Below are 27,488 nucleotides of genomic sequence, written 5' to 3'. Positions count from 1 at the left end.
AGTAGCAATACACCACTTTTTTAAGTTCACCTATTGAGATGATGTACCCCAATTTGAATGGTCCCGGTTTTCACAAAGGGAAATCGCTGCAGGGCATACACTTTTTTGAAATATTCGCAATATTTATTGACAGTGAGGAAAGCCGGGGAGGCTGTCATCACAGCGCTGTGTTTCGACGTCAGTCAGACTGCACACATGGCAGGTCAAGTGCAGGTGAAACTGTGACTGTCTTTGCAGTCTGAAATAGATCTAAATGGGAACATTGTGTGATATGAGCCATCAGAACCCATGCAGGGTTGATGTAAAGAAATGCTATCATCTTTTTTAAAAGTTATTTTCCATATCAAATGAAACTTTCAATGTATGCATAGAAAAGCAAAAGGGATTCACTATGAAAGGTTGGCACCAATAGTCTCATGTGGGAAAGAAATTGATATGTTGAATTCTTGATGGCAACGGCATCCTTTTCTTTGAATTTGTAGCTTTCTACTCTTCATTTTTGGTTTCACACACCTTTGGTTGTACGCAATGGTATGTAAGCTTTTTACAGCGACGAAATATTGCAGGCCATAGTCTCTGGGAGCTTACATCACGAATATGGATGAAGAGTCGTGTCTGGGTAAAGCTCATGGTCCTTGACCAGAAGGATAGTCGCTGACACGTGAATTGCAACATGAAAATCTCACCCAAAAATTGACCTTTTGTCCGTCATAAGTGAAGATGCGAGAATACGCTTTGTAAGCGGGCCCCATCGGCTTCGCCACATCATTCGCAATTAATCTCAATGTTCCTTTCGGCCCGCCCACAGTCACATTTGGATCTCGGGTTGATTGATAGTGACGCACTCAGGGAAACAGTCATACGTGGCAGAAGCCAGGCTGTCATTGTTTAAAATACAGAGCTGATGCCAAACAGGCAGATTGGGTGGCATGTATTGTAAAGTTTTTGGTTATGATTGACTCTTTTCTACTGAGATTGTGTTTATATGTGGTGAACAGATTGGTAGGAACCTGCAATACACACTGCAAAGTCTTTGTGTTTACATGTTTTTGTAATCCGGATGAGTCAAATGTGACCAGTTATTCATTCAAACCCTCACGGTCAGACCAACTGATTGCCTACCACACATGTTGCAGAGTCTCCAAAGCCCTGAGTGAGATTCGTTGAATAATCCAACAGGGAAGGTGTTGAGACACGCAAAGATGTGATCAAACATGAGGAGACCCGGACAGATCTGTTTCAATATGTCATCGTGTGAAAGAGCCAGTGGGAGCCCCAAACTCCACCCTCTCTCCAACTTGAACCTCTCACCTTACAGCTTTGCTCAATGGGACATGGAATTTCTCACCACGATCTGGTTAGCCCCATTACAAAGAATCCTGTGGGCAATTTGAAAGCACACTCAGGTGCACATATGGATATGTATGAAAGGAACTCCACTTGCATTTATCACCAAAATAAATGAAAGGGAAACTAGAAATGACGGGTGGTCTCAAGTGCAATTATCCTGTTCATTTTGTGGGACATGTTCCCCTCCACGCAGATTTTTCTGATTTCGGTTATGACGGTTACAAACTATTAATTCTATTCAATGTTTAAACCTTGGAAGTTTGGAGGAAAGTGAATCAGTGTCCCAGTGGCGGGTCATTTCAAAAGTTCTAGAAAAATCAGTCGCCACTCAACTCCTCTCCCATTTAACACACAGCAGCCTTTACGAGCCTTTTCCATCAGGTTTTTGTCCCGTCCATAGACGGAAACAGCTCTATTGAAAATTACCTCTGATATCCTCATTTCAGCTGACTCACGTTTACTTTCCACCCTCATCCTCCGAGACCTGAGTGCGGCCTTTGACTCCATCTCACACACCATCCTCCTCAATAGACTCTCCTCCGTCAACATCGCCCACACCGCCTTCGACTGGTTCCATTCATGCCTCAAAGACTGCACTCACTTCATCCAGCTGTAGTCTTTTTCATCCAAGTCTCATCCAGTTACTTTAGGTGTGTCCCAAGGCTCTGTCCCGGGCCCTGTACTTTTCATTATCCACCTCCTCCCTATTTGGCATCTTTGTAGGAAAATCTTCTTTCATTGCTTGGCAGATGACACTCCACTCTGTTTCTCCAGCAAACCCAGCATCTCACCTACTTCCTCCGCCCTGACCTCCTGTTTATTGGAAATCAACTTCGGGTTCATCTCTAAGTTCACGAAGCTTAACAGTGACAAAGCAGAAGTTCTTCTGGCCTGTACAAAAATTATGTTATCCAAAGTTGGCAGTTTCTCCATCTCTGTTGACCACTCCCGAGTTTCCCCTTCCCCTCAAGTCAAGAGTTTGGGTGTCGTCCTAGATGGCACACTATCATACCATAAGCATATGAAATAACATAACCCAGTCAGCCTATTTCCACCTTAGCAACATCAAATGTTAGGAAAGTTGATCTTCAACACGAACTAGTTCAGACTTCAGTTCATAGTTCAAAATTAAAAATTTAACTTCAAAAGTTTACACCATTCAAAAAAATTGATTAGCTCATAGTTTCGTTTTGTTTTTTTAAATAAAACCTAATTGTGTTAAGGTTGGCCCTGTGGACAAAACTCTGCTGTCATCGAGTCAGACCCCAAGGGTTAGACTGAGATATGAATGATTTCTGTGTTGATCAGGTAGCTTTTAGATCATTCCTTCAACAGCTGGGCTTTGAAACAACTCTCTTGTGCAGCTCTCACGATCTGAGCCTCTTTTGAAATAGTCTGAGGCTGTCATGGCTACAGCTTTCGTATCTCATATAACAGATTTGGACAATCTACGTACCGCCACATTTATACAGACACATGAACTCTGAAAGTGGATGTAAAAAGTCCACAACCCTGTTCAAACACCATGTTTTTTTTTTATATAAAATATCAGACCAAGATAAATCATTTCAAATCATGAATTTGAACCTGTGCAAGCAACTCAGTTGGGGAAAAAATAATTTAGAGAGGAGCATTGTTTAGATTTTTTTTTTAAGCATCAAATATTGCAATTTATTTTTTGGCTAATGTTTTGGTTACCTTCATTTCACTTGTGTCAAGCAAATGCGTTTGACTCGGGGGTGGGGGGACACCTTCATATTTCTTCTTATTATTTTTATTATTATTATTATTTTAACCTGCATCCCTGAATGGATTTTTGACCTTGCAGTTCCCGTGTGTTCACTCAACCCCCCCCCCCCCCCCACCCCCAAAAAGCATTTATGAATCTATTTATATCTCTCTGATGACTTGTTTGAATCTTGCCCCTAAGCTAGGCGCTCACAAATAAGCAGCCCATTAGATAGGATCAATCTGTTTTAGTGTGGACGTAAAGAGAAGAGGCATTACTATGGCACCGGAGTGGAAAGAACAGATGTCAGCTGGAATAGACAGTGGGTGTGTCCATTTCTGTGTGTGTTTGTGTGTGGGCCTGTGGATGCGTGCGTGTGAGACACAAGGGCCTCTGAGATTTATTCAGAATGTGTGACATGATGCTCTTATCCTGCTCAGTAATATAGAGCAAATAAACTTGGCAGGGCAAGTGATGGTTTGATGTGACAATGCTCAACTGTTGGGAGATTGTGGCACCAGCACCACCGTTCACTGATGACTTTTTTTGTTTTTTTTTAAACCACCCACATCTTACCCGTGTCTCCCTACACCTTCCCCTCAGTGCCCCATATGGCTGTTATCAGCTCAGGATGTCCATTGTGTATCCACAAAAGTAATAGTCTGATGTCAAGAGAAAAACTGTGTCAAGGTGAAGGAATGTGCTCGGTTCCCCCTCTGTGGGTGGAAGTTCATGTCAGAACACAGATTTGTGTTGCCTGTGGTTAATATGTTGTTGTTGTTGTTGTTTTTTTAAATTTATTTCAGCTAAGATATCAACATAGCTTGACGACCCCAGACCTGCAGCAAACTCTACCCAACCTGAAGAACTTTCTGGAGCACGGCTTGCTTGTCCGATGGTAAGACAAAGAAAGCTGACAAACAAATATAAGGGAAGATTTTTTTTTTTATGTTATTTCACTACCTCGACTGTTACCCTTAACCCTCAAGGGAGTGGAAGGAGTTCACTGAGGCCATTGATGACAACTTCAGGGGTTGTGTTCAAAATCAATCCACTCTGTAGTGCCTGCTAGTGAACTCACCATTCTGGAGTGCTGTTTGAATGTGTGTTTGTTTTCCCCTATATAGTGGCCACAATGCTTTTAGAAAAGTAGTGAACAACAAGGGTTATTTTCAAATGAAATCCCATGACGCGTTGCACCAATCCAGAAAAAATATACCTGTATATACAGTATATTTTTTTGTTTCCAGGGTATTGTTTGATTTTTTTTACAACTGACAAATTCGTGATTTGTGGTGCAAAAATATATTTTCTATATAAAGTAAGCAGCACATCATATCCATAAATTTTCAAGACCAAGTGGTGCTTGACTGCATACATGTCGTTAAAATCTTCAATCCAAAGGTGAAATGAGTCATGTCATGATATGCCCCAACCGCCATCTTGAATTTTTGGCTTGGTGTTAACGCTTAAATTATTTTTTTTCTTTTTTTTTTTTTCCAAATCCACGGTCCAACAAAGCACAAAGCTGTCTTTCATCTCCGCTTCTCTCCACGGGACCTCAAATGTGTTTTACACACGTTCATTGAATAATCTTTTGTTTTGAAAGAAGAGAAGCCATCAAAAGTCGGCGCTCTCAAATGGCCCTTCCTCTGATTACCTCCTAATGGGAAGTGGAAGAGCCCAAAGATAAATGAGATCAAAGCATGCATCCTGCTTGGTGTGCATGTGTGCTGTTGCGTACACGCGTGGGTGAGACAACCAGAACAGGCACAAAACTCAATACTAATGCCCATGTCATCTGCTCAATCAAAACTTTCTGCTCCTGCCGCAATAAACACATGTTGGCCATTAAAAAGCCTTCACACTGCCCCGCTGGAACTCTGACCACAGGTATTGAAAAGTGCAATAGTAGAATAAGCTACTAACAAGGGGTTATATCCAGTGCCTTGCGGACTGAAATCTCAAAATTCGAACCAAAAACCAAGTCCTTATAGATGAGAATTCTTTGGCCTGTCTGATAAAGCTGCCATATGAAGGAATTTATAGTTTGTTTCATTCCGGTTAAAAACGCTTGCCAAGAACTTTAGACCTCCCAAATGAACTATACGATACCTAAATTGGACACCGTTTTCCAGCCACAATCTTTACTCACCACCAAGCCTTAATCATCTAATTTGGTTGCCAAGAATGTTGTCACCATTGCCTGCTTAAGTTCAAATCACGGTGGTTGACTGGTTAGCACATCTGCTTCACAGTACAGAAGTACAGGGTAGATTTGGGGCTCTGGCTTTCCTGTGTGGAGTTTGCCGGTTCTCCCCATGCCCGCGTGGGTTTTCTCCGGTACTCTGGTTTCCTCCCACATTCCAAAAAACATGCATGGCAGGTTATTGGAACACTCTAAATTGTCCCTAGGTGTCAGTGTGAGGGTGGATGTTTGTCGGTGTGTGCCCTGCGATTGGCTGGCAACCGGTTCAGGGTGCCTTCCGCCTGCTGCCCGAAAACAGCTGGGATAGGCGGATCAGAAAATGGATGGATGGATGGATGGACATATCACACAAAAACTTGTACATAACTCCTCCCAATGAAAAATCACAATTCTACCCAGTTGAAAAAATATATATATATATATATACTGTATATAGGGATGGGAGCTGAGGGATGGGACTCACCCAGGATGGCTAACCAAAGGGTGAACGATCCTGACCATGAAGGATCCCTCAAAGGGTGCAGTCCCATCCAACTATAGGCCAATAACCTGTCTCAGGCATCTTTGCGGCGAAGATAAGTGGACACATGGATCAATACATGAGCGAAGCACACAAGGGCATTGGTAGAGATACCAGAGGAGCCAAACATCAGCTCCTGGTTGACAGAACAGTCGCACAAGACTGACTCACCTCCTCTACATGGATGACATAAAGCTGTATGCTAAGAGCGAAAGGGACATAGACTCCCTGATCCACACAACCAGGATCTACAGCAGCGACATCGGGATGTCATTCGGGCTTGAGAAATGTAGTCGGATGGTGACTAAGAGAGGAAAGGTAGTCCGCACTGAAGGGGTCTCACTCCCTGAAAGAACAATAGCAGACATTGAGGACAGCTACAAGTACCTCGGTATACCACAAGCCAATGGCAACCTCGAACTGGCAACAAGGAAAGCGGCTATGGCCAAATACCTCCAGCGAGTGGGGCAAGTCCTAAGAAGCCAGCTCAATGGCAAGAATAAGACCCGGGCAATAAACAGCTATGCCCTCCCAGTGATCAGATACCCTGCAGGAATAATAAGGTGGCCAAAGGAAGAGATTCAGACCACGGACGTTAAGACCCCAAAGCTCCTAACCATGCATGGAGTGTTCCATCCCAAATCCAGCACCCTGAGACTGTACGCAAGCCGAAAGGAAGGAGGCCGGGGACAAAGGCTTGGAGCCTTGGAGCCTTTGTTTGGCAGTTTCGAGTGCTTCAGGTATGGTCATCTGGATGTACCTCTTGGGTATCGGCCTTTTCATCACACCTCTCTGGGCCTCTGTCAATTGACTCACATCTTTCCGAGCCGCCTTGATCTTAGCCTCCAACCGTCTTTTCCATGGTGGGTAACGTATCTCATGGTTGCACTTATAGGATCACTGATGCTGAAGCGTATATCACCTCATTGGTTTCCGTGATCGTTACGGTAGGGATCGCCCTCAGTGCTGCATTCACACTTTCCATGAGACTTTCAGGTGGTACTTCACATAGCTGTTGTAATTGGTTTCTAGGTTGCCCAGCTTTCTTTCTCGCCATGATCTTAGCTTTCAGGTCAGTTGCTGCCTCGCTCAGCATTTCATTCATTGGGGCTGGCCTCCCAATCTCACTCCCAATCTCATCATCTGCATTCATTGGGGCTTGCCTCCCAATCTCTGGTATGACCTCCTCCTCTGATCTGGCAGCCTGGGGCACTTCACCATGGAACCTGCGTTGTACCTCATCAATCTCAAGTTGTGACAGCAGTTGCCGTTTGTGGATGTTGGAACACTGAGCTACTAGTTGTTTCGTGGTCAACCGTGACTGTGGGTTTCGAAGTAACCATTTAGCCCACATTCTCTGCATGTAACCCCTCTGACTAGGGTTGCTTGAGTAGTAGCATTCCAACAGAGCCATGTTATCGCATCTCGCCCATCTCCGCTTTGTTCCAGTAGCTCATTTTTCATCAAGGTGCTCTGGTTCCCCAGCACCTGACGCAGACCTTGTTTGGCCCGGCGACGTCTGAGCCGGCATGTCATTCATTTTACTGTCTCTCATCATTGTATGAGGTAGGCATTAGCGTGAAGGATCTTGCTCAAGGACCCACACTGGATGGTGATATGTGCTCATTTTTTGCCCCTAGCGGGAGTCGAACCACCGTCTCCCGTACGCCAAACTGATGCCTTACCAACTGAGCTATCCAGCGCCTCTCTCTCTCTCTCTCTCTCTCTCTCTCTCTCTCTCTCTCTCTCTCTCTCTCTCTCTCTCTCTCTCTCTCTCTCTCTCTCTCTCTCTCTCTCTCTCTCTCTCTCTCTCTCTCTCTCTCTCTCTCTCTCTCTCTCTCTCTCTCTCTCTCTCTCTCTCTCTCTCTCTCTCTCTCTCTCTCTCTCTCTCTCTACACACATAGATATTCAAGTTCGTTAAAGTACATTTAATGAGATCTCAGGTCATTAAAATGTTCCTGTGTGGTCATTGAACTTGGAGCATTATAATAATAATAATTCATTTTATTTATAAGCGCCTTTCACAACACTCAAGGACACTTTACAATCAAGGACAAAACAAAGAACAATAAAACCACAGATAATAAAAGAAGAGATCAATTTAAATTGAGTATACAATTTTGAATAGGTGGGTTTTGAGATGGGATTTGAATGTTTAGTGTTCATTTCTCATACAATGGGACCTCCAAAGTTGATTTTCAGAAATGACATACAACACTCCATTCTTGTAACGAACCTCAACTCTACGTAAAATCGTATATATTTTTTGTCTTCTTTCTTAAATGCTCATGCAAGTACTTGTATAAACAGAAGTGAAACAAGCTTTTTGTGTTATAAACGTAAGGTGTAGTTACAGTTAGTTTTGTTGTTGTTGTTAGCTTTCTGACTGCCTTGCTTTCCATGTTACTGTATCATAGCCACTTTGATGTTTGACAAGTCCGTCAGAGAAGCGGGCGGGCATTTCTAATGCTTCTTCACAATTGTTCTGCATGTCACAGCCTCTTCAGTGGGGTTTCAAGGTCAATATCAGGGGCCCTTTTGAAATAGTCTGCCATGTGTTTGATGGTGGAACCATCCGCCAGACAAGTACACATTCAACGCATTACTTGACAATTTCTGTCGGACATTTCCAAATGAAAACAGTGAGGCAATTCAGTAGCAAACATGAATCCTCTGAGAGCACAAAGAGAATCTTTTTCACCTCTGAACCCACTTAAGAGCGAGCAGAATGGTACGAATAAGGAGTCTGTGTGTATTATAAATGGCTATGTCTATCAGAAAAGGGAGGGCCCATTTAAGTTAATTTATGGCTTCGCTACTCGGGCGAGGTGGGCTGTTTCAGATTGCGGGTCTGTTATCTGTTACAGCGGAAAATGTCTGGCATACTTTGGTGAGCGCCTGCTGTGCACTTGTGGATGACAATGAAAGTGCAGGCTCACAAATGTTGGAAAGTGGAGTGCTTTCCGGAGAGCTGTAGCTATAGTTACCCTGGCTCAGGAACAGAATAGATTTTTTAATGTGATTTCTTTTTTTTTGTATTTGGGCATCTTGTAAATTGCTGAGAAAAAGAATTGCGTACGATTGCTGATTTGGTGCGTTCTCATTCCTCCACAGTGACCGACACCATGTCTCCAGCTCCATCCCAGTACCAGCCAAGTCTCACCTCGGCGTGCCTACCACCTCGGAAGTCACCTACCCACCGCACACCAGCTTCCCAGACCGGGGCCTGAGGAAGAGAGCAAGCTCCGAGGCTGACAAATACAAGACGAAACCTCCGCCCAGTTATGGCACCGCCGTAGGGGAGGAGCCAGCCACGATAGCCCAAACAATGCAATCATCTCCGCCTAAACTCTTGTCTTCCTCCCTGGATGCCAACATGGCCTCACTTGACCTCACCGAGCCCACTGAAGCCAAAGAGGAGGGAAAACCGATTGAGCAGGGTCGCGGTGCAGCCGCCAAGGTGGAGAAACACAACAGCACTGACAGAGAAATGAAAGTCCACAATGATCAGATGGAGGAGCAAAAACCTTGCAGCTCTTCTCCACTAGGGGGCACCGGTGAGGAGCCAGTGGCCGCAAGTCAGCATGCAGGCGTCATGAATGGCTCTCTGGTGCCAGGACCGCTAACATGCTTGATTCCAAGTCCCGGTCCATGCTGCTCAGTGGAGCAAGCCGAGGAGATCATGGGGACCGAGGCTACCAACTTGGGCCTGGGAATTGGTCTACGGGTGGGTTTAGAGCTCGCGGAGGAGACCAGGATGGAAGACTACCGCTGTATCCCAGTGGACCAAGCGATAGCTGTGGAATGTGATGAGCAGGTTCTGGGGGAGTTGGATGTCGCTGGCTTTGAGGAGTTCTCCAGACGCATCTACGCCCTGAATGAGAACATGTCCAGCTTCCGACGACCTCGCAAAAACTCGGACAAGTGAGGCAGGTGACTGGAGGAGGAAGGCAGGCATAGGAAAAAGAAAAATTTGCACAAGGATTTTGGTCACAAATAAAGCAGGGATGTGAAGTGAGAGGACAATGATGGAGCTATTCTGGAATAACGACCGATTTGCACTTACTATAAAAAAAAATCCAATGCATATTTTAAAACGAAATGCAGTTACACGTGCAAGTATCGGGACAGCTGGCTTTTTTTTTTTAAGAGCTGGCATTAATATATTTTAACAATGGAACCAATAATACTGATCATTCAATCCATTTTATTCATAAAATATTGGACCTCAGTATGAACCATATCTTCTATGAACAAGTGTTTTGTATAAAAAGCACCATTCACATCTTGTTCACGAGAGACATGCACTCATCCAGTGAGCGATAGCAGTTGCGATCCCAAACAATCGTTCACTGCAGAAACTCACAACAATCTACTTTTCATACTAACATACCTCAGGTTTAACTTCCACCAAACAGGTTTTTGCACGCTTCACTGTTATTACTCTTGAACGGTCAAACCATCGGCACATACCCTGTTTTTGATCTCACGCATGTGGAATTGATTGTTAATTGCATCTTTGACCAATTGTGGCCAAAAAAGAAAAGAAATGCATAGCATCGGGGCAACCAGCAAAGCATTATTCCACTCATTACAACACTTGTATGGAAATAGGAGTTAAGAACATTCTGAAAGCGGTTCACCCAACCAATGAAATATGAAAAAAAAATCACCATTATTTGTAGTTGATCAAAATATTTAGTATAACACCCATCCCTAGTGTCCACCCGACACTGTCATCATAATTGTAGCAATGACCGTACATGCTAATGTTAAGATGCTTGCCGAACCTTGCATGGCAGCGGTGACGGGCGCGTGGGCATTTGTATGCGTGCATGTCAGGTAGTTGTTCACATAAACAGGCACACAAATCACTGTCCCGCCAATAACCTTCAAACAAAAGGGAGGTGGTGACTGGAATTAGCTTTCATCCCCATCCACATGGCAACCTGCCCGCTGATAACCTCCCCTGGACCATCATGATTGTCTTTTTTTTTTAATGTCATTCTTCCCCAGTGTTGACATTGATAGTGAAATACACTGATTCGTATTTAGTAGACATTAAATGTTGTGGTTCGACATGTCTGTAATCAGAGTATCTCACTCGGGCTCAATGCAAGTGTGATATTAAGTATCTCCATTCATCGAGGATTTTTGTCTCAGTGATCGGAATACTTTCTTGCACCAGTATGCAGAAAAAAAACACGTTTATCTATGTCCTTCAAATGTTTTGTATTTTATTTTTCAGATCAACTAAAAGGTTTGTGTTCTAACCCCTAAATTAAAAATAATGTATATTATAAATGATATCACAACCAATGTGTTGGTCCTCAATGTGGACATTGGCAGTGTCAAGATGGTCCACTGGCAGCCCACGTTTCATTTCAGCTCCAGTTTTGTCCCAATGGACGTTTAGGAGATATTGTGTGTAAAATGACAAAATGAACCATGTTAAGATAATTTCCATAGACTGCAAGGTGGTTCAGTAAGTAACCATGTACATATACTTTTGTATGGGTTTCTTTTTGTTATTAAAGACTTGCAGTCCATTTGGTGTATGTGTCTCTCTTTAAAACGTTATCTTTTTGTTTATTTATTGACCTCATTGAGTGAAAATGATCCCCTTTGTGTCACGTGAATTGTGCGGCCACAATTTTTGGGGTTGATGCATTGCTGAAGGGTACCTCAGCAGTGCTCCGGAAACTTTTTTTTGAGGGGGTGGGTGACTGCAACGGGTCTTAAAATTGTGCATGATAAGATTTCCCACTTGGTCCATGTATTCCTGCTAGAACTGAGAACACACGTAGTGGGTTTGTGTCCTACATTGTCATTGCTAAGGTAGTTCTGTTGTGTTGTTGGCCACTATGCGCATTATATCTATTTTATATATATATATATATAGGCGGCCCGGTAGTCCAGTGGTTAGCACGTCGACTTCACAGTGCAGAGGTACCGGGTTCGATTCCAGCTCCGGCCTCCCTGTGTGGAGTTTGCATGTTCTCCCCGGGCCTGCGTGGGTTTTCTCCGGGTTCTCCGGTTTCCTCCCACATTCCAAAAACATGCATGGCAGGCTGATTGAACGCTCTAAAATTGCCCCTAGGTGTGAATGTGAGCGTGGATGGTTGTTTGTCTCTGTGTGCCCTGCGATTGGCTGGCTACCGATTCAGGGTGTCCCCCGCCTACTGCCCGAAGACAGCTGGGATAGGCTCCAGCACCCCCGCGACCCTAGTGAGGATCAAGCGGTTCGGAAAATGGATGGATGGATGGATATATATATATATATATATATTTATTATTTATTTTTTTTTTAACTAACCAAAGTATGGTTGAAATAATTTTGGCCCTCAGTAATATTACTCACATTTGACCTTGAAACATCTCCGGATGCTGGCCACCTCTGCTTAAATCTACGTCCACTTTACTTGAAAATGACCATTACTATATAGGAAGGCATATTTACAGTAAGCTTGATTGATTGATTGATTGGCATAATCAATTTAATCATCACCCCACAATTTGACATTGATAAAGCACTCACCAATTTATTGTCCTCCAATGACCGCCTCATCTTTAAGTCTTATCGCATAAGGGGACAAAAATGCAACAGAGTCAAGCGTCGGCTTTGGCGAGCACCCAACTCTGCGATTTCATGTCAACACAGAGCTTGAAAGTACTTAGTCATTCATTAGCAAGCTGAGACCTCATTCGGGGACTTAAACTAGCTTCATAGCAGGAATGAACAGGTGTCTCGAGACAATGTTACAAGTGGGGAGGGAAGGAGACTCCAATGTCCAGTCAAAGTCCAGACTTGGATGTTTCCACTCATCCTGGCCCTGCTCTGACGATGCACTTGGACGGTCAATAGTGAGCACGATTTTCGGCTCAGCTGCGGAAACCATCTCTTAAACTGGACTATTTGGATATGATCCCAGTGCCCTCAATACAATTGCAGCAATAAAGAAAACCCTTTACTTTTTAGCCAAACCTTTCCCTGACCCATTTTCCACATGTTGCAGCAGCCTCATGAACTAAATTTCTTTCCAGCAATAAATCAACCAAACAAATGAGCTCAATTGAAGAGCGATGATGTCATCACACTCGTGTGACAATTGTGTTGGGAATTCATCCTTGAGAACTTTTTCATGTCCTGTAATTATCTATCAGGAGGATGGATGATGCATCTGACACCCGAAATACTATAGTGCTCGACATATAGCACAAAATGGATTCCACCCGCAGCGAATGATCATAAACAATAAGTAAAGGCATATCACTGTACTTGACGGAAAGTTTAGATTTGTCCCGGATGATCGTTTAATCTCCCTAATGGAAGCCAATTGTGTTGCCGATGACGTACAGGTTTTGAAGTCATTGTGTTTTCAAGGATTACATCATGTCTACTCTTCTTTCTGGCTACACGCCCATTTTCAATGTGCTGGAGAGGAAAAACAGTGCCCCCAATTCATGGTCATGATGTCAACACATCCCGCAGAAGTGACTCTTCAATTATACTGTAGTGCACCCAATAAGGCAGTAAAACATCCATCCATCCATCCGTCAATTTTCGATACTCTTCATCCATATTTGGACTTTTCCTTTTAAAAATGTGACATAACTGTCAAGCACAGTTTTGTAATATTTATTTTGAACCTCCCGTCATTTTGCAGTCGATTTTTTATTTTTTTTGGATATATGATATGGTCCAGCGCAAACCTCATTCTGATAAGTCTGTTCAGACAATGGATGTGTGGGTGTTTTTCAGTTTTGTAACATTTATTTTGAACTTTCCACCTCCTTCTTGACCTGTCCTTAAATCGTTTTCCACCCCACACATTGAAATCCGTATCGAATCGTCTTTTGTGGAGAGAAGCACATCCCTATTACACACACATATCCATCCATCCATTTTCAACACCGCTTATCCTGAACAGGGTCGCGGGAAGTTGCTGGAGCCCATTCCAACTGACTACACCCCGGACTGGTCGCCAGGCACATATAAAGACACACGACCATTCACACCCACATTCACATCGTCACTGAAGCTGCCCGCGCACAAGCCCGGCGTGTGTACCACTACACCATTAGTAACTACTGTATATATATATATATGTCTCGTATATGTAATTTTTAAAATTTATGTCAAGTGAAAATCTATCCATTGTTTTTAAAAAACTTTTTTCCAAATAGTATAATTACATTGGCAACATCACTCACACCTAGGGACAATTTAGAGTGTTCCATTAACCTGCCACGCATGTTTTTGGACTGTGGGAGGAAACCGGAGTACCCGGAGAAAGCCCACGCAGGCCCGGGGAGAACATGCAAATTCCACACAGGAAGGCTGGAGCCGGGATCGAACCCACAACCTCTGCACTGTGAGGTCGACGCGCTAACCACTGCCCCACCGGGCCACCCTCAACTCGTTTCCTTCAACAGTTTTCAAAACCCCTCCAAAAAGAGGACTGCCAAAACGAGAGTTTACCCCGTCTTAAATCACCTTGGAAAGACATCTCAGTTACTCGCAACCCTCAAGAGGACGAGGGCGATACAAAATGGATGTATGGATGCACGAACCAATGACTAATGCTGTTTTTTATTTATTTATTTATTTTCTTATTTTAAACTCCTTGATTTTTGGCCCATCAAGAATGCAGTTATGTACCGCTGTCTGATAATGGGACCCACATGGGCACTATCGCCGCAAATAGCAGCGATTAGGAGGGAATTCTTCAAGGTTGTTAAACAACTCTCCTCATTAATGACCTCATGTGTGCAATTGTCTCATCTCGTGCGTCACAGGTGCATCCATGCTTTTGGCTCCCAGCGTTGCGCTTGTGTGTGTGTGTGTGTGTGTGTGTGTGTGTGTGTGTGTGTGTGTGTGTGTGTGTGTGTGTGTGTGTGTGTGTGTGAATCAATCTTAGCAGAGGAAAGCTTTCCAGATCGTTGCTTGGGGCAAAGCACGTTTTGTCAAAATCTGCCCAGCGCATTAATAGAACATTACACCTGGAACGATAGAAAGGTTTTCGGTCTTATCAATGCGAAGATTGTCTCGTCGGCTCCACCGGCAGCTTTTGTAATGGAAAGTGGCTGGTTCAAACTGAACTAAGACTCCTGCAGTAAGCTTTCATGCTTACAGAATGTCGATTTTCTCAAATCATTTCATGGGCTAACTTTTTAGTACTGTAATCATTTGTTATGAAGTTAATGTGTGACTATTTTGCCTTGGGCCTTCTCCGGTGCATGACGTTCTAGGTCAATAGTCATTTCAGGGGGACTATCGCACAACAGTTGGCAAGGGGCCGAAATGAATTTTCTCCGCAGGGTGTCCGGCCTCTCCCTCAGAGAGAAGGTGAGAAGCTCGGTCATCCGGGAGGGGCTCAGAGTCGAGCCGCTTCTCCTCCACATCGAGAGGAGCCAGATGAGGTGGCTCGGGTATCTGATTACGATGCCTCCTGAACGCCTCCCTAGTGAGGATTTCCGGGCATGTCCCACCAGTAGGCCCCCGGGACGACCCAGGACACGCTGGAGAGACTATATCACCCAGCTGGCCTGGGAACGCCTTGGGATCCCCCAGGAAGAGCTCGAAGAAGTGGCTGGGGAGTGGGACGTCTGGGCTTCCCTGCTAAAGCCGCTGCCCCCGCGACCCGACCCGGATAAGCAGTAGAAGATGGATGGATACAGTTGGCAAAGAGCTAGTTTGTATGCTTCAATGTGTTAAAATGCAAGCAGTGGGCGGAGAACGAAAGATGAAGTTTTGTCAAAGCATGATTAAAGTTAGCTCAGGTTTGAGAGGCACATTGATTCATGAATATTGCCGCTTGAGTTCTTTCATTGCAAAGCCAAATTGTCACAACGATCCTCGGCCATCGAGCTACTTTCATGTACGTACGTCGTATTAATGTCTGCATCCAAAAATAAATGTTCTAATTGTTCTGCGCTGCTGTATAAGGACATGAGGAAACAGGACTGATGGATTTTCTTGTTCTGTGGTCAGCGTTGAGCTCACTTTGAATTTTAAAGTATTCATTAATATGGCGGAAATCTTTTTTCTTTTTTTCCCCCCTAGACTTGCAGTGAGTTTCACTGTACTGTAATTTACTTCAGATTACAGTGCCTTTGGAGTCGGAGACATGGAATTTTCAACCCCTCACAGCCAAATGGAATTCAGCCATGTCGTCATTATCTGAGTCTTTTCTGTTGTCTATTAGGACTACATGCTCACCTCGCACATGTCTAACGAGCCGTGGGGAAATGCTTTTTTTTTTTTTTTTTTTTTGCATTGTTTTATCTATGTCTGTCTGAGCTCACCTAAACTGGGCTTGCAAACGACTTTTAACACAATCCACCCATTTTCTGCCCTCCTGAGACCAACAATGCAAATTTTGGCACATTTTTAGCTGAGAACCGAGCCAGGCATTCTATCAGCTCAACTACATCACATCATGCTGCTGGATCTGGAATCGCTATCAAGCACATTTCCGGTACTTCTTTGCCTTATATCACTTATTTTTTTTAACCATAGCGACCGTGTTTCCATATTACAGCAATGATCTCAGTTCGTGTTGTCTTCATCATGGGCAACAAGACAAAAGGGATAATCAAACTCCTTGCTTGGAGGGGATCCTTCAAATGGCGCGCTGGACTCCTTAATTGTGTTCATACAACACATAATGGAATAATCGACACGACGTTTGCGTCACTTTTATGTCTGTTTTGGGCAAGGAGTGTTGCACTTCTGTTTTATTTTTATGGAATGTTTTCTGTTTTACTTCTATGGAAGCTTGACGTTGAAAAAAAATTTGACTTAAGATGCGTGTCCGTGTGTGTGTATGTGTTTTCGGTTAATAGGGTACCAAGGTGATAAAGTGAAGTGGGGGGGGGGGGGGGGAATTATGTCGACCATAGATCATGAAATGGAATTTATTACCCAATGGGAAAGCGGTACATACGTCTCTTTCATGGCTGTTCAGTACACTGAATGATGGCTTAAGTGACAATAAGTCAACATCACGTAAAACATCGCTTGTACGGCTTTAAAAAAAAAAAACAAAGTGACATTTTGACCTTGAAAAGGATTATTCATTTTCCAATAGTTGCTCTGGAAAAATCAACAATTGCAAATTGGAACAAATTAGAGGTCAACCGGCATCCATCCCAGAACAAATTGTATTTGACCTTGGAGGTTCCACTGTAGCCTTTGAGGTTTGTTTTGATGTATTTTGCACTCAGAGAGCACCAGATGATCAACAGTTGACGTTCTTGGGATTTTCAAGCCCATCAATGTACATTGCCACCACTATCACATTCATAGAACACTTTGGGAATTTGTTCACCGCTGTTTTTTCCTTCAGGGGCAGATTTCCATCACAGAAACACAATAAATTTGGGGAGCTTCCCAAACGATGACACCGCGAGGGGGAAAAAAGTACAAGCTTTGCCACTTCCACCCAATTTCTTTTAATTAAAATGTCATGTGAAGATGAAGTCAGCGTTTTAACCCTTTCCGGGACAGCGGTCACTTACAGTGGTGTTATCATTATTGGTGCATGAAAGGGTTAACGAAGAATCATTTTATTCGCTTGAGCCGGTATACAATGGCTATACGAATAAAACACATCACAGTGTGTCTTTGCTTGAGTTACAGTCCAAGTTTTGGGGATAAAATGTCACATTACATTTGCTCGTTCTTATTGAAGGAAGTCAGAAAATAATTCGCTGGGATACGGTTAGTTAGCCAAACTATATAAATAACAAAACCGCTCAGTCAATGACGATCCGTACCATCTGCTCGCAATCTATTTTCTGACAAGTGACACACACGTATGTTCAAATCAAATCAATTCGACCACAGTACCGTATTGTTTCACCAAGATATGCGCACGGTCACCGGGGCAACAATGTTTGTTGTGCCTGTTGCTTCTAATCGCAATGGCCGCTCAGAAACCTTCAGCATGGTTTCTGTTACTCGCTCGAGTTGTGTGATGAATGCCGCCAGAGCCCCTCGGCTGCCAGGAAGTCAGATGGATAATCTGGTAAGCCTGCTCACTAAGACTGGTATCCTTGTTTTTTATGATAAAGGGGGGCAGCGTTCTTATCACGCTGCACATTTTTCAGAGCTGTGTCGGAGACAAAGTCCACATACTCCCCTATTGTGTGTGGGGAGGATTATTTTTGCTGCAGGCTTTCCTTGTTATTCCAGAAGGGCCTTCGAGTTCCAGTTCCTCGACACGACCAAGACACGTGGAGGGCCTCTGTTTTGAAGACCTTCACAGTATTCGGACCCACCGCTAGACAGCGGGGAGCAGTTTGCCATCACTCCCAAGATGTCAATCGAAAGCATCTCAAAGGGGGGTTTGGGGGGGTTTTCAGTTTCCAGTCTCGGGTCCAGCCTGCCTTCCGCCTGAACAGGAGACACGTTACAGCAAATTGGATGAATGGATACACGAAAAACAGATGATGTGTGTATAGTTATGCACAGTTATTTATTTATTTATTGGGGGGGGGCGGTAGGGGTGGGTGGGGGTCGGGGTCTAATTGATGGTCATTTTTATTTAAGTAGGAATCTTCCTTTTCCTCAGTGGCTGTTGCGACCGTAAGAGGGAACATTTTTCCACTGCTGTCAGCGCAAGTAATTTGTCGCTGCTGTGTGTGCGTGTGCGCGTGTGTGTGTGTGTGAGTGTGTGTGTGAGTGTGTGTATATTTGTTGAAATATTGAACATTTACAATTACAGTAATCCGGTACGTCTTTTAAGCTTTGTCTTAGCCTCTACAGATGGACTTGGCATATGATGTGCTGTCATAATTTTTTTTTGAACCCTTGTTGTTGCACATCACAGGAATCCAAGTATCTTGGGCTGCATGTGTCCCGGTTCAATACCAAAATCCAGGGTGACATTTCGGATACCGTTCCCCTGCCCTGCATGTGAGTGGCTGAGCGTTTATGGTGAAGAGACCTTAGATCAGGTCTGCCTCGTGAGCAGCATGAACATTTTAACCTTCTTTGACTGCCTCCCACAAACAAATACCTTTTTTTACTCTTGGGAAATGTTCTCAGTGCAGTACCACATACCCCTCCTGCACACCCCCACCCACAAAATACCCCATGCATTATTAAAAAACAACAACCTTGTCTAATAAAAGTTACTCTTTCATTATGATGTCTTTAATTTCCAGACATTGCAACACTGGCCACTGGCCATCCTGGCTCAAATTCTTGGCCTTAAAGTAGCGTTTAGCCAATAAATGACGAATTTAGCTCCAGCGTGGTAGCAATATTAAGCCATTAGAAGCAGTTACATTTTGGGCTTGAATCTTTTAATCCAAAAAGAATAAAATGTCTCCCACATTTCTGGCCGCTTCATTTATTTCATGAGCCTTCCTTGCCAACATTGCACAACTACATTTCGGTCAAATGGCGATAATTTAGTAGGCATGAAGTTACAAGTTTATTGCTGCACACACACAGCCACAGACCATTCGCTTTCTGATTATTATCGATCCTGACCAGTGCAATTTTACATGTGTGTTGCGTTTATTAAAAGCAATTGAGGAATTTTCTTTTCAGAACATATCGATGTCAGGACATATATTATTTCGTCGCCAAGCGATTCTGTCTTTTGTCTCTTTCTAACAAGAGATTTGGGACAATCCACAGATTTGTCTTTCATACTCGCAGTCCAATTTCTATTCCTTGAAATGGATACCAAGCCCACCACCAGTGTCAAAATGGTGGCGTTATGACTTATGTGTGTGTGTGTGTGTTATTATTGGTCTAAAATTGACACAAGACACAGAATCAAAAGGCCTTTTCAAATTGGTGAATTATAGACTTAAAGAAATATCTGACAAAGTTTTCACATGTAATGATGTTGTTGTTTCTGGAAATAATGTCTGGCTGTATTGCATGCCATCATTCCAACGGGGCAGATTAATGTACGTTATGCGACTTAAATGATGGAATGGGAGTTACCATTTGCTTTTCATTTTGTGAGCTTCCAAGTTTATGTATTCTTTGCAACCTTTCTAATCTTTTCCATGCACAACGAATTACCAAATAGCAACATGTATTCTTATAGGGGTTTTTTTGGGGGGGGGAGGGGGGATTCTCATATGAGGCTATTGCAGAGGTGTAAGTCGATACAAACAAGTCTCAAGTTACTGTGGGAAAATCTCCAGCAATCAAATGGAGTCACCGGCAAATTTCAAACAAGTCGAGTTCAGTCATACAGTCTTGCTCAGTCACGGCATATGTTGCAGTGATGGTAAAATACTTTTTCACTGATCATAGAACCAAAAACAGTATATTTATAGCTCTAAAAGTTAAACAACATAAGAGCATGACATCAATTTATATACTTTTATTCCCGTAGTTTTTGCACTATAAGGCGCACCGAAAAGAATTCAATTTTCTCAAAAGCCAACAGTGTCTTCTCATCCGATGCTCCTTATATGTGATTCAGATTTTTCCTGGACATAGTATTTTAAATGTTCTGTAAAGCGCTGTGTTACAGCTGCAGCAGTTGTGAAGGCTCAATATAAATAAAGCTGTGCTGTATTGTATTGTATTCCCTTTAGTGTAGCTCCATCTAGTGAATGCCTAACGCAACAGCAGCCACTATTGTAGCTTCTATTCTGTGCGCCTTATAACGCGGTGCGCCCTATATACTGTATATGAAAACAGTTTTAAAATAGGCCATTCGTTGAAAGTGCGCATTATTCTCCGAAGTGCATTATAGTCCGGAAAATACGGTAAATTGTTGTTGGTGCCAATCTGCTTCCAAGATGTATTTCATTGTGAGTGCAAATGAATGAATGAGAGACATTAATTTTGTGCTCTTTGTAGTTTGTCGCTTCATGAAGTTCAGTCGTGTTGACATCCATTAGTTTAAAGTGACCCTGCTGTATCAAATATGACACCAGGTAGACCAGAAAAGCAATCCAATTTATGCTTGAATCGGATTGCTTTCTGGATTTGTTCACTTTATTGTCTGTTCAATTACATGCAAAATTGATCTAGAGTTTCATTAATATTTGACCTGCTATTAGTGAGCGAAACTGTCAAGTAACCTATCTATCTTAGCGTCACAGTTCACACGGGTGTCTTATCTGCGTCTGAAGGATGTAATTAAACACAGTAGATACTGTGTTTCTTACCTTCGAGTTGCAAACTTTGCTATTATCTTTTTCCTAGTTTCATGAGAGAGATTATCCTTGAATCCAAATGTATCCATCTTTGTCCTGTCCTTCACTGCACTTGCTTACTCAATGAATCAGCTTCAGCTTTCGCCCATTGCTGAGGTTACCAGATTGGTGTCATCGCATGACACAAACCCCCCACCCCAAAAAACTTCATCTTTCAAAAACAAGCCATGGAGTTCAAGTCAAGTCGAGTCCCTCATAAGTTTTTGCCAGGCAAGTGCAAGGCATAAAACCAGTGACTCGAGTCCCCCACCTCTAATTATTGTTACCCCTTGAAGTAGTACGACTTACAACATTCCCATCATTCTCAACCGTGACTAACATCAAATATCAAATGTTGGGATTGTAAATCCAGATGGTAAAAATGAAAAAAAAAAAACAAGTACAGTGATCCCTCGCTACTTCGCGGTTCACTCTTCGTGGTTTCAGTGTATCGCGTGTATTCAAAAGCATTCATCCGAAAAAAAACAAAAATGCCCCGAAAGGTCCGCGAGAGGCAGCGAAAGTCAGCAAAACAACAGCGAGTCACATAGAGCACCATATACAGTACTACATGTATATGTTTACTGTATTTTGTTATTTATACACTAACCTAACCTAACTTATACATCTTTACATGTATATATATATATATATATATATATATATATATATATATATATTAGTATATAGCATTAAGTAATGTTAATTACTACAAACATTTACTTCTACGTGCATGTATAACATTAAATTTGGCCTTATAAATATTATATATACTCATACACATGTACATATACCTGTACCGGGGGGTGCCGACTTTGCGGATTTTCGTCTTTCGCGGGAGGTCTCGATCCCCATTAACTGTGATAAGTGAGGGATCACCGTATACACGCATTTACCTCGAGTCATGCCCTGCTTTGTAGAGGTTATACCCGGGGGCCTGACCGTTTACGTTTTGAGTTTGTCAGTCTAAAGTGTTGGAGCAGAATGTCTGATAGCACAACATAAACGGATTGGTGGAGGTGCTGTCATGGCACGTGATGATACCATACACAGATGTGACGGCGTGTTACTTTGACGTTTCCATGATCATGCCGTGGCAAAAGAAAGACCGCTTCCTTATTTTCTGTTGACTAATTGGACTGCTCCCAAGGTTGGCTGGTCAGTTGCTTATCACCGACAGCAAGGAAGGGAAGGATGAGATAAAATGTGCCGGTTAAATGCCCGCGAACAGTGTTGGTCTCTTTGTGTAAAAACATTCGGGGTTAAATATTTGAGTAAGAACTTCCTCCACAATATTAGGACTAACCAACCGGAGAAAAGAGCCAGTTTTAAACCGCACAGGGATGAAAAAGCACATGGGGAGGAAGTGTATCTCAACACGTGACACATACTGTAAAACAGAGAGTGCACAGGGAAAAACATGCATTGCCTGCGGCTAACCCAAAAGTATACTTTGGGGTTATAAATGGCCTAAATCAGAAATAGAGCACAGTGTGCCATGCAGCTGTTACAAAGCTCCTTTTCAGGCATGATAAACTCAAATTCACATCAGGCATAATAAACCGTTTGGGAAGTGGAAAGTTGAAAATCCGTCATAATTCTCATTTATATTGTAGGCATCTCGTTTCAGTGACAGTGAAAAAAAAGTCTGCTGCAATGGTAAGTTAAATAAATGTCACTTTAATTTGCAGCAGCAGCGGCGGCGGGCGCAACAGCATTCGTCATATTTAACATGATTTTATGTAAGGCCTCTGGAAAGAGACCGATGCATTTAATCAAATGTTCCTTTAGGCCTTTGCCATTGCAAAAACTTCGTCCCGGTTCATAACGGTAACGGCAAATGACGAAACAGCTAGGGGCAAAGTGAGTATACGCTGATGATCTGACAAGCTGCATGTAAAGTCATACTTGGGCTATGAACCAATTTTGTGGCTCATTAGAATATGATTACGAGCAAATAATGAGGCTGACATACAGTTATGAAACAAGAAAAATTCCCCGTGTGCATTAGCTGAAAAAAAAAACAATTCGCAATTTTCCCATCTGAAGTTGCAGAAGATAGTAAGGAAAGACTTTTCTAATTTCTGCTATATTTCCACATGTCAGGGTTATTATGCTGAGGTGTCACGTTGCCTCCATTTTCTGCTTCATCATTACCAGCTGCGGCCACTTGATTTTCCACTGCATGATGTTATTCGGATGTCGGTACAGGGTCGAAAATGTGAATGTGCAGTTACTGTTGACGCTTTGGTGAAGGATGAAAAAAAACAGCAGACACCAACCACAATATGAGATACAAAAAAATTATCATAATCACACACTGATAGATCTACCTTTCAAGAATGTGTTCTCTATAAAGTTGAGGTCAGGTGATGATTTTTCTCCTTTTATACACATATTAGCTAATTAGGTTTGAACGATTCAGACATTTCGCAAGGCGATGATGGTCACGTCTATGTCGGCAAACCGATTAGAACAGAGGTCATTGAAAAAAAATTGTGTTTTGAATTAACAGTTACATTGAATAAATTCATTCATCCATCCATCCATCCATTCTTTTTCTGATCCGCTTTATCCTCACAAGCGTCGCGGGGGCCCGTCCCAGCTGTCTTTGGGCAGTAGGTGGGGTACACCCTGAACTGGATGCCAGCCAATCGCAGGGCCCTCATAGACGAACAACTATTCACGCTCACACATCGGGACAATTTCGAGTGTTCCATTAACCTGCCATGCATATTTTCTGGAATGTGGGAGGAAACCGGAATACCCGGAGAAAACCCACACCGGCACCTGGAGAGCATACAAACTCCACACAGGAAGGCCAGAGTCGGAATTGGACACTGCACCTCTGCACTGTGAGGCCAATGCATTAACTAGTCGGCGACCGAGCCGCCAACGAACTACTACACCTCAGACTTATCCCTTATCCAATCATACAAGAGAAGCATGTCAATGGACGAAAGCCTCTTGCTGCTGGAGGCTGTAAATTTCCCCAGTGTGGGACTAATAAAGGATATCTTCTCTTATCTTATCTTAAGTCTAGCAGTAAGAATAACTAAGATATACGCAGTGGAAATGAGTCCAAAAAGCACCACTGCAGTATTGATACACATTGTAAGGCATAAAAACAACATTCTGGAAAGGAGCAGAACAGAGACGGGGGTCCCAGATGCTGGGTGCAGCGAGAGATAGCTCTGACACTAATGGATCACAAGTGGCTCTTGAGGAACAAAGATATTCAAGGTGAGAAGGAAGAGTTCGGAAAAACGATCGGAAGCCAGCGATGGAGAATGAAATCCGTGTCGATGTATTGCCAGCATTTATTTGGCCGCCTGTTCAGTCATGCGTGTGTTCATTCAAGTCACACCAGCGTCTATCTATGCACAAATGAATCTGTCATTCGTCTATCCGGTAAAGCATCAGAATCACATCATCATCACTTTTTTTCCGTGCATCCAGTCATGCCTTCTTCCATCCATTTTATTATTTTTTTAATCCGTCACAACCACCGGCCCACCCAATTCTCTGCTGCGTTCATAATAGTTAAGATTGAGGCGAAGTACGTGATTCGGGGCGACGCACATGTTGCCCGCGAACACGTGTTCAAGCATAACATAAATGCATTTGTGCACACTTGGCGCTCTTGGAGTGTTTCAAAGGAAGTTGGCAACAAGTTTTCTTTTTTTTATGAGTTGATTTTATGATTTATTTATTTTTTGTACCTTCCAAGCATGGCTAACAAGCTAGGAACTTTAACGAGAATTGTTTTTTTCTTTTGCCCCCTCCAAGCTGCTGTATAAGAAAGACATTAACGGTGTTTGTTGGTTGAGCACAGCGATTCTCAAAGTGTGGTCGGGGTACCACTAATGTTGTACATGATCCCTTTAGCGTTTTTGTGAAAGAATCACTGCTCAAGTACAATTCAGTTGTATTTAACTTTGTATTTAATCTTTAACAACTGCTTGTTTTTGAACTTTTATTTACATGTTCATTTAATTTTTATGGGCAATACTTTTCAATTGAGTCATTAAGGACCTTTTTTTTTTTTTTTTTTTTTTTTTTTACATATACTGAAGCGCAGTGGTAATGTTCAAACTGTGCATAACGTTGCAGCGGCTCACAAGAATAATACCTATTCACTACCGGGTAAAAGTTTTGAAACGCTCTCTCCTGTTACTGATTTTTTCAGGGACGGCGGCGACTACAGCGGACAGCTTATCATGTTATCAGGTTACAGGGTGTAGGAAAGGGTTAATAACACGAACCATACTTCAAAAATGAGTTAAGAACTTAGCATTGAATCAAAATTAATCCTATTGATCGATATATCTATCTATTTTTTTTTTTTATAAATCCTTCCTCATGAAGGTCTTGGGAGGATTTAGGTGAGAGGCGCAATACACCTTGGAATGGTGTGTGTACTGTCGAATAGTGATTCCCAACCTAAGGCACATTTTCAAGTTCGAAAAATCGCACGGCACACCACCAGACAAAATTGTGAAAAAAAAGAGGATACTGTATTATTTGATCCGTCTGTCACTATAAATTGCTCGCATAGATAGATGGACAAAGATAGGTTACCGTATTTTCCACACTAAAAGGCACACTGGATTATGAGGCGCAATGAATGGCCTATTTTTTTCATACATTGATATAAGATGCAATCTACAATGCATCCACTAGATGGAGCGACGCTCAAGGAAACGCCCGCAGACTGATCAGATGTCAGTAAAACTTATTTAATAAAGCAGCGACATAGTTCACTTCACTAACAGCAAGTTATAACACTGACTCGTTAACGTTGAACTCTCTTGCTGCTCTCTTTCCGTGTTCAACTGCATAACTGATCGCCATAAGTTTGAACTTTGCGTTGTCAGCATGTTTCGAGCAAGGAGCCATTTTGGGGTCGAAATATTCCCGGAATGACCATACACAAGGCGCATCGGATTTTAAGGCGCGCTGTGAGCTGTGTATTTATTGTATTTCATACACGAGGTAACTCAGTTTTCCTGACACAATTAAAACATTTACAAACAAAAGAATGTAAGGCATTTATGCAGTACTTTTTGTTTCATAATTTTTGTCAGTCACGTTTGTGGAAAAACAATATACCCTGTTCACCGTCTCTTCTTGGACCAAAACATTGTGGACCATGTAAAAGTTTTTGGCAATAGCACCATGATGCTTTAAGTGCATTGATGTACAGGTTTTTAATTTAACCTGAACACAAGTAGTCTGGGAATATTTGTCTGAAAATAAAACTCTCACTACAGTGTTGTTTCCTTCACATATGTTCCATTTAATAAGTAACCAGAATGCCAATTTTGACTTGATGCTTCCCTGTCTTCCCTCAAGTTTATTATCAAGAGGAAATGTGAATCAAAATCTTATGTCCAAAGTTTTATCTCTTTTGGTGGAACTGTTGAGAAATAACTAATAATCTGTGGTCCGGGTACATATGCTCTCAGTTGACCTCGTAAAGCACATGAATTACAAGATTTTCAATGGCGATAATGTTCGGCGTTTGCTACACCCTTGTACTATAAATCCTGCCCCTGGATAAAAATGGAACATTTTGGATGCATGTAAGAAAGGACATCAAATTCAATTGACTTAGTTGGAAAACCTTAAAAGACGGTATTATATTTCAGGAAAGTTTTTTTTTTTTTTTTTTAGATGAAGGAAAAATGTTATGATCCAACAGCTTGATGTCGTTGGAGATCTGCCTTCATATATCCTGTCTTTTTTCCAACTGGACCAATAATTTCTAAATCACAATATTGCTGCTCATTCTGCCTCACATTTCTGAGGTTGGAGGTTTGACTCTCTTCCTGGGTGGAGTTTGCATGTCCATCCCATCCCTACATGGCTTCTGCCTTATTTTTACTGCAGACTTCCATCTGTCCCTCAGTGTGAATATGTCTCTAGATATTGTTGCCGACACACACACACACACACACACACACACACACACACACAAAGCGATGACGCCTTCAACCGCAAGGCCGTGTATGGAGCTGAGAGAAAAAGGTGCTACGTGGATTCCTGAGGCAGGCAGCTGTATGAGCAGGAGCAGCCCAACATCATCACATCAGTGCAGATGAGATGGATTAGATAGCCCAGAGTACAAGCTCGGTAAAATAGATGAGGGATGAAGGCGGGGGCCCAGCTTGAAAAGTCCTGAGGGCGCTGATCTGGAGATGTGTCTGTCTTCATATCTCCTATCTGACTAATATTGACTTTTCCAGATTCATATCTCTATCTTCTGATGTTATGGCAGCCTTAGCAGAGTCAACTTTGACCCCCCTATTTACTACCACTTCTTATTGGAGGCACATGTGGACACTTTATCAGAACTGGCTGTGATTTCTCACAAGGGCCACCTTCAGTTGTCTTGTTGTGCTCTTTGCAGGGTTCAAGGCCAGGTAAATTAGTATGACGAAGGTCGAAATGTAAATATGTATGGTAATAAAGCAATTTGAAATGTTTCGAATTTAGGA

General features: G+C 42.6%; 1 protein-coding gene across 1 annotated transcript in view; it reads left to right on the top strand.

The window, feature by feature from the left end:
* The window catches only part of uvrag (UV radiation resistance associated gene), a 57,236-nt gene extending 45,879 nt beyond the window's left edge, over window positions 1–11,357 (top strand). The window contains exons 14-15 of the mRNA XM_086130995.1: window positions 3,886–3,977; window positions 8,923–11,357. Coding sequence (XP_085987121.1) covers window positions 3,886–3,977; window positions 8,923–9,736 — 906 coding nt within the window. The 3' untranslated portion in view covers window positions 9,737–11,357. The remainder of the gene's footprint in view (window positions 1–3,885; window positions 3,978–8,922) is intronic.
* The last annotated feature ends 16,131 nt before the right edge of the window (window positions 11,358–27,488 follow it).

The sequence above is a fragment of the Hippocampus guttulatus genome, chromosome 15 (genome assembly GCF_054856545.1).
Source record: "Hippocampus guttulatus isolate MCC_2025c chromosome 15, RoL_Hgut_1.0, whole genome shotgun sequence".
Taxonomy (NCBI): domain Eukaryota; kingdom Metazoa; phylum Chordata; class Actinopteri; order Syngnathiformes; family Syngnathidae; genus Hippocampus; species Hippocampus guttulatus.
This window is presented reverse-complemented; position numbering and strand designations above follow the sequence as displayed.